Raw genomic sequence first — 7,640 nt, forward strand, 5'->3', positions numbered from 1 at the left:
AAGTGTTTAGATTTTTTTTAATGTCATGTTTTTTATTTTTTTTATATAGTACAACGTAAGATTTTCTTTTATTATTTTTTTAAATTTTGATGTAACGAAATGTTATGTTTATTTTATTAAAACTGAAATTTTTATTTAAATTAAATTGTTAAAATAAAATATGACATCATATCTATCAGCTTGTGTGTGACAAAAACCACACTTTTATGTTAAAAAAATATGATAAAAGGACACCAATCCTCCGACCTTAACCATCAATTCTTTTAATGGGATGCTCCATAATTATCATTTGAAGTTAAATCTTAAAAAACTTCGTGGGTTCGGCTCCTAAACTAAAGACATGACCTTGCAATTAAGCCACACCTCCAATTATTTACAGCCTTTGTTTTAATACATAAAAATCATGTACAGTTCAGCTTAACATTGAAAATGATTTATATCTAACATCATCAAAATTCAACGGCCGAAAAACGAGGTCATGCCATCATTTTCTTCGCATGCACGTATCTGAATATTAACTTAACCTTCAATGTATTTTTAATCATTAACAAAATAATAGAATTATTAAACTAGTTTAGGCGTGTCTATTTTGTCATTTTTAAATCCATTTTATTTTAATTTATAAATTGCTAAAAAAAATCGCATATTCTCGATTTTATGATTCATACTTGAAAAAACAAAATCCCACGGTTCACGTTTTCATGTTGCGTCATTTTAAGTGGCATACTTTCATTTATTACTTACTCACTCTCTGTTAGTATTACGTCAGCATTTAATATACATTTAAATTTAGATGCATCCTTTAAAAATAGACTGAATATAGTGTATATAATATACTGTAAACTCTTATATATATTAATTATAAACAAGAAATTGTCTCAAATAATGCAACATGTTTATGCCCTTATTTTAATTCTGTTATAATTGTATTAGACAAATGAACATTAAACGTTAAACGTCCCTTCTACAGATGGGGCAAGAACCCTGCCTAATAAGCCATTCGTCTATGCATTCTAAGTGAAATACATGTCTGCAACTTGGTAGCTCTCTTCCTTCTTCTTCCTTTTCAAAATCCTGCAAACAAATCGCACAGTTTATATCATTGAATTCATCTTCCCTTTGATTAATCTTAGTTCGATTTGCAAATCGGCATTTTGGTAATCTACTAAAAGCATCTTCCGATAATCCTCTTGTCCCAGTGGTTTCAATGTCGAACATGTCAACCAAACTCATCTCGATTGCATTCGTCTGCCATTGATAAGCTTTAAGCATAGCTGGACTAACCCACTCAACGAACACTTTCCCATTTAGAAGACTACACAGCAGTGCTACCTGTATAACAACCACAAGTTCGTTAATTGCTGCTTAAGCACAATTGACAATACAACTTAAACTGCACAAAGTACAACCGAAAGTCAAAAACCTTCGAAAATGGTTCGCCATTAGCCATCATATCCATGATCTGTAACGCTGTGATCGCACCAGTGACTGCACCCACACCGGCTCCACGAAGTAGCCCCGTTTCCGTCGTTTGCCCTTTGATTGCGCCGGTGATTATTCCGATAAGTGCTCCTCCTGCATCGTATACTCAATTTCGTAAATGAAATTTCTGAATCGGATTGTGAAATTGGATTTAGGGGAAGAATGAAGAATGAAGAAACGAACCTAATGCGAAGGCGCAAGTGAGAAACGCTGAGAAGATTCTGTTGATTAGATTTAGAAGAGTCTCGATTTGGAAATCAGGCATGGTGTTCGCCGGCTGGAGTAAGATGCGGGAGGAACGGAGGGGATCGGTGGAGGTGGGAATAACGTAGAAGAATGGGAGTGGATTGGCATTGAAAAGGAGAAGGGAACGCATTTATAGTGGAAGAGAGAGTATAGAAAACAGAGGAAAAGGCATTTAATATCGAAGATAGTTTTCAATCTCTGTAAACGTATTTTACTTTATGTTGTGAAAATATCATGTATCTACTTAAATTGATATGTTACTTTTAAAATTCATATTTATAAACATATACTCTCTTGTTTTACTAATATTTTTGTCTATCGATAAAAAAACACATAGATTAAAAAAAACATTAATTACCATTAACTTTATTTAATAAATTTTTATTTTATTTTAAATTATTTTGCAAAATAACTGTGTAATATACGGGTTAATTTAAAAAAAGATTAGACATTAAAATGTAAACATAAAATATTTTCTAATGTACAACTTTAAAATAAGAAAGGAAGAAACTATTTCAATTTAATATCATATATATGATATTTAATACTTTACATATATAAGTATATATGATTTTAATTTTAAAAATTAAAACAAACCAAAAATTGACAAGTGGATAATATTTATTTCAAAAATACCACAAAATGACAAATGTCAAAACTCATGAGAGATTGACATGTGGCAAAAAAAAAACATATATTTATTAAGGAGGATTTAATAGTTTTGTCATTATTTTGCATTTAATGTTCCATTAACATTAAATGCTTAGTTAGTTAAGTAATAATAAGGGTATTTTGGTAAAAATATTATTTATTTTTAGAAATTGACTATTATTTTAGGACAAACCAAAAATAAAAGATTGACTATAATTTTGAGACGGAAAAAGTATTATTAACTTCCCGTTAGAAACCAAGGTTGTTGGTAGTTTTTTTTTTCTTTTTGGCATTTTTATTCTTCTTATTTTTTTATTCTGTTTTAGTCCATACCTGTCAAGTTTAATCACCGTAAAATTTTTATTTTATATTTTATCATTGCTTTGCAATTTCAATCACTGCCAACGGTTACTATGACAATTTCAATCCTCACCTTAAAGCTTTTTAAAATTTCAATTTCATCCCCCATTTTATTAAAGTTTGTTTATATAATATGAATTTTCTATAGTTACCATCCTAACTCTAAATATTATTTTTGTCTCTTCAACTTTAAACTTTATAAAATGTCTTTTTTTATCCTCTCGACTTTCTAAATTTTCGTGTTTATCTTATACATCGACAATTTTGTCAGTGGTATCAACATTGTATATTTATCAATTAAAAAATACAACGCTATCTAACTTTTATCAATACAATTGTTAAAATTCAATTTACAAAACATAATGGCGTCGTCGCAACATGCAACAGAAAAAATACTAGTTATAAATTTAGAATCAAATAAAAAGTTTGTTACCTTAAAAAAATGATTCTTGATAATTGGTTTTTAGTTATTTACCCTTATCTATTCTTAGAATGATTAGAACGGAGGATACTCCACATCACGGTGGGCTATGTGTCACCTATGGTGGAGTAGTTAACACGCCATCACCTATATATGTGGTAGTGCGGTGGAGCCGCCACAAGAGGGAAGATTACCACACCCAAAAACCCAACAAACATATACCAACGTTCAAATTAACGACTACTTTTCAAAATCTATTTTTTTTCTTTTTAAAAAAGACTATAAATACCATACTCCATTTCATACATTTCACACCATCACAATACATTTAATTCATACAAAATGTAACGTCTAATTTTCACAAAAGAAATCCTTTTTAATTAAGGTAAAACACCAATGTTGCTAATAAGTGTTTTCAATCACGTCTTTGCCTTCACACGATCATCAAATGTACTTGAAACACATTTAATCCACAACTATAAACCAAAGTTTAGTGAGTTCCCTCAAAATACCACACACCACAATATACATACAATGATGCACACATGAGCATCCAGTCTGACTGGATCGTCTCACAAAGTCTACAATACACCTGGACCGATCTCCTGAGCCTCAAGTCTGAATGGACCGCATTGCAAGGCCTACAGTACACTTAGACTGCTCTCATTGGCCTCCAGTCCATGACTGACCCGTCTTCCTGAAACATCCCAAAAACACGGTCTAAAAATTTCATTTTGAAACTTATTATAAAACCATAATTCACCCAATACCATAAAGAAAACCATACATCATGTATCTCAAAACATCGTATAAAATACTGTGACAAAACATATGATAAAATATCAGAGTCTCAAAACAATCCCAGGCTGAATGTTGTGGTGTGTGCCATGCGATCACCCCGAGCCCTTCCCTTAGCTACCGGTGGTACCTAAAAACAAAACTGAAACTGTAAGCACGAAGCTTAGTGAGTCTCCCCAAGCTACCACATATCATACAAATTTCATACAACTAGAAGACACAGGCCCTGTCCACTCTCATGGAGATTCGAGCCCCGCCCATACTCCGCTGTCTAGGAGAGTCGGGCCCCTCCCACACTCCACTACTAACATACGTACAAGTTGTTGGATTAATGTCTAAGTCCATAACTATAATTGGTAAGACTTGACCCGACCCGGCATGGTCCATTTAGGTTGCATGACATCATGCATTTGGATAGACTAAAATGAGAGAAATAACACTTAAGGTTGGTTAATATATTATAAGTTCTAATATATTAATATGATTATTTAATTAGTATTGATCAAGAATTAATCTAGAATTAATTAAGTGATCAAAAGAAGACTAATTAAATATATGGGTTGATTGTGTAAATCATCCATAATTGTATAGTGGGCTAAGACTCAATGGATTGTCAAGTTGGGCTAAAACCCATAAGATGCTCCATCATATATTTGAACCCATGGATCCAAGGAAATGGAAAGCCATGACAATTAGGGTTCACCCTAATTGTCACTAACTATATAAGCATCTTATTGTTGACAAAATCGGCGACTAGAGTATATGTGAAAGGGCTAGCCGATTTTTATGAAGTGTGGATTTCTCTATAATCTATTCCAAGTGTATTTGGTGTTGTGTGAACCATTTGAGGTGTCACACTTGGGGCACTAGGCACTCAAGCTTCATGATGACATTCTATATCAAAGAGGTATGTAATTCTAACTTGATATATTCATATGAATCAATGTTATTATGCTAGTTAGGATGAATACCTTGGAAAGTTCATATGTGCATGTATAATAGAGAAAACGTAGATCCAAGGTATTTAGGGGTGCATGTACACTTAGGAGTGTTAGAATGCTTAAAACCCAACAATGGTATCAGAGACTAGGGCTGTTTTCGATTATACTTGATGCAAACTGATTTTTCGAAGCCAAGAATCTGTCAGGACCTGAAACTCGACGAGTTCATTTGTCAGAGCATGAACTCGACGAGTTCCATGAAGAACTCGATGAGTTTGTCTCCCAGAATGCATATCTTCGTGCTTTTTGGCTGGAATTGGACTAGGAACATTACCAAAAGCTGTTTTTTGGACTTATAAACTTGTTTTTGATGTGGTAATGTTCAAGCTAATCCAATTTCAAAGATAATTGTCAATAGATTCATGTTTTGTATTAGTTTAAAAGTTATGCTAATTACATGAAAAAGTTTGATGTGAATTATCTTTGTTCATATGAGTTGCTTAGATTAATAGATAAGTTAATTGATTATGTATTTTCAATCCATTTTAATCTAAGAGATGATTCTAAAATGTGTCTGTGTAACTTGTCCTCAAGTTACATGAAAGGTCACATTCAAGTTTCTTAAAACTCATAAAAGATGGAAAAGGTTACAAAATGAAGAGTTTTGTCCTCATTAAATGGTTTTATGACTCCATAACTTGTCCTCAAGTTATGGAGGTTCAAGAGTCACTTCATTAAGTAATAAAATGTGTAACCTTAATTAATTCCATAAGTTACAAAATAAAGAAAAGTGACATTCTTTTATTAGTTTAAAGTCTTCCATAACTTGTCCTCAAGTTATGGAACTTGAAGAGTCTTTTAATTAAAACTACTTTAAACACATAAGTTATGGAATTAATTAGTTTTGAATAGTTTCAAAACTTGCCCTCAAGTTTTGGAATTTGAAAAGCTTTCACTTATGAATACTTTAATTCCAAGTTAGACCTTAGAATTTTAAAATTTAAAATTAAACCCTTATACTTTATAATATTATAATTTAATAATATTTATATATATGTATAAGAGTAAAGTCAGTCTTACCGTTAGTAGGCCTCATTCACGAAGCCGGTCTATAAGGTGGGTATTGTTGGGTTTTGAGCATTCTAACACTCCTAAGTGTACATGCAACCCTAAATACCTTGGATCTATGTTTCTCTATTATACATGCAATTATGAACATCCAAGGTATTATCCTAATCTAGCATACAAAACAATGAAGATAGAATACATACCTCTTTGATGTAGAAAGTCTTCATGAAGCTTGAGTGCCTAGTGCCCCAAGTGTGACACCTCAAATGGTTCACACAACACCAAATACACATGGAATGACTTGAGAGAACTTCCACTACTAGAAAAACAGCCTTTTACGACGCTCATTGCGCGTCGTAAAAGGCTCAGACGACCCGCAAATGCGCGTCAAGGAAGGCCCTGTCACAAAGAGAGACAACGCACATTTATGAAGCTAATTTACGACGCGCAATTACGACGCACAATGCGTATCAAGGAAGGCCCTGTCATAAAAGAAGACGACACACATACACCTGTCATAACCTTACGACGCGCGAGTTAATGACACGCAATGCGTATCAAGAAAGCCCCTGTCAAGAAAGGCCATGTCATAAATGAAGATGACACACATTTTTGCGTATCATAATTTTAAATGTTTAAAAAAAATATTTATAGATTTACTAATTTTCAAATTAGAGTTGTATTTAATGTCTCATAATAGAAAATAAAATATCATATACAAAAAATACAATCCATTGCATAAAATTTAATGTCATACAAATAATCGTTCCATAGACAAAAAACAACAATAAGTCAATACTAGTATCAGAACATAAAGACTCAACATAAAGCACCTTTCTGCATAAAAATACAATCCATTGTTGTAAGCAAGTGTGTATTGAAGCACCTTCCATGCAGTAGTACCCCCTTGATCAATACTAGTATCAGAACATAAAGCACCTTTCTGCACAAAAAACAACAATAAGTCAACAAAGACTCAACACTCTTTAAAATACTATATGAAACAAAGAGTCAACAAAGACTCAACATATAAGTACATATCTAGAGTAACAAATTAGATTCATTAATCTCATAAATCTTCAGAAGGCTACTTCAAGTATCTATTTTGATCAAATCTTCAGAAGGCTACTTCAAGTATATATAGCATAGAAGATTAATTTGTGTCCCCTTTATGTCCATTAAGTTAAAAATAAACAGCATGTAAGTAAGGATTACTGTCATTTTTATTAAATAGGTGGATCACAAAGACCTTGTACATTAAGGTTGTGTTTGTTACACATGACATGGTTGACAGGAGTCCATGTCCCAACTTTCGAAGTAGGACAAAAAACGAACCTCATTTTCATATAGCAATTTGAAGTCTCTGGACATTTCATTAGCCAACTTAAACACATTAGCTGGAATTATGGAAGTACTTATTCTACTCAAATTGTCATCACCTCTGTCAAAACAAATTTTACATGATTAATTCAGTTTACCTAGTAAAAAGTATTTTTTTGAAATAGAAAATACAAAAAGTCATAACAATGTTTACAGGTTCTTTGATTCATGAACAAGGGTCATGGCTCACCATAATATATTGCAAATGCAACATGATAAGAACCCTTAAAATGACTAACCAGTGAGTACATGCTACCAGAACCAAAACCTGCCACCATACTACAATTATGTAC

General features: G+C 32.4%; 1 protein-coding gene across 1 annotated transcript; it reads right to left on the reverse strand.

Annotated features, from left to right (window-relative positions):
• Nucleotides 1-834: 834 nt before the first annotated feature.
• On the reverse strand, nucleotides 835-1,873 carry LOC111877320 (NEP1-interacting protein-like 1). Its single transcript, XM_023873849.2, has 3 exons — nucleotides 1,666-1,873; nucleotides 1,424-1,575; nucleotides 835-1,332 (listed from the first exon to the last, which is right to left on the reverse strand). The coding sequence occupies exons 1-3, from the start codon at nucleotides 1,856-1,858 to the stop codon at nucleotides 952-954; spliced, it is 726 nt and encodes a 241-aa protein (XP_023729617.1). The 5' UTR covers nucleotides 1,859-1,873; the 3' UTR covers nucleotides 835-951.
• Nucleotides 1,874-7,640: the final 5,767 nt, after the last annotated feature.

Source organism: Lactuca sativa, chromosome 7 (genome assembly GCF_002870075.4).
Source record: "Lactuca sativa cultivar Salinas chromosome 7, Lsat_Salinas_v11, whole genome shotgun sequence".
In the NCBI taxonomy this organism is placed as follows: Eukaryota; Viridiplantae; Streptophyta; class Magnoliopsida; order Asterales; family Asteraceae; genus Lactuca; species Lactuca sativa.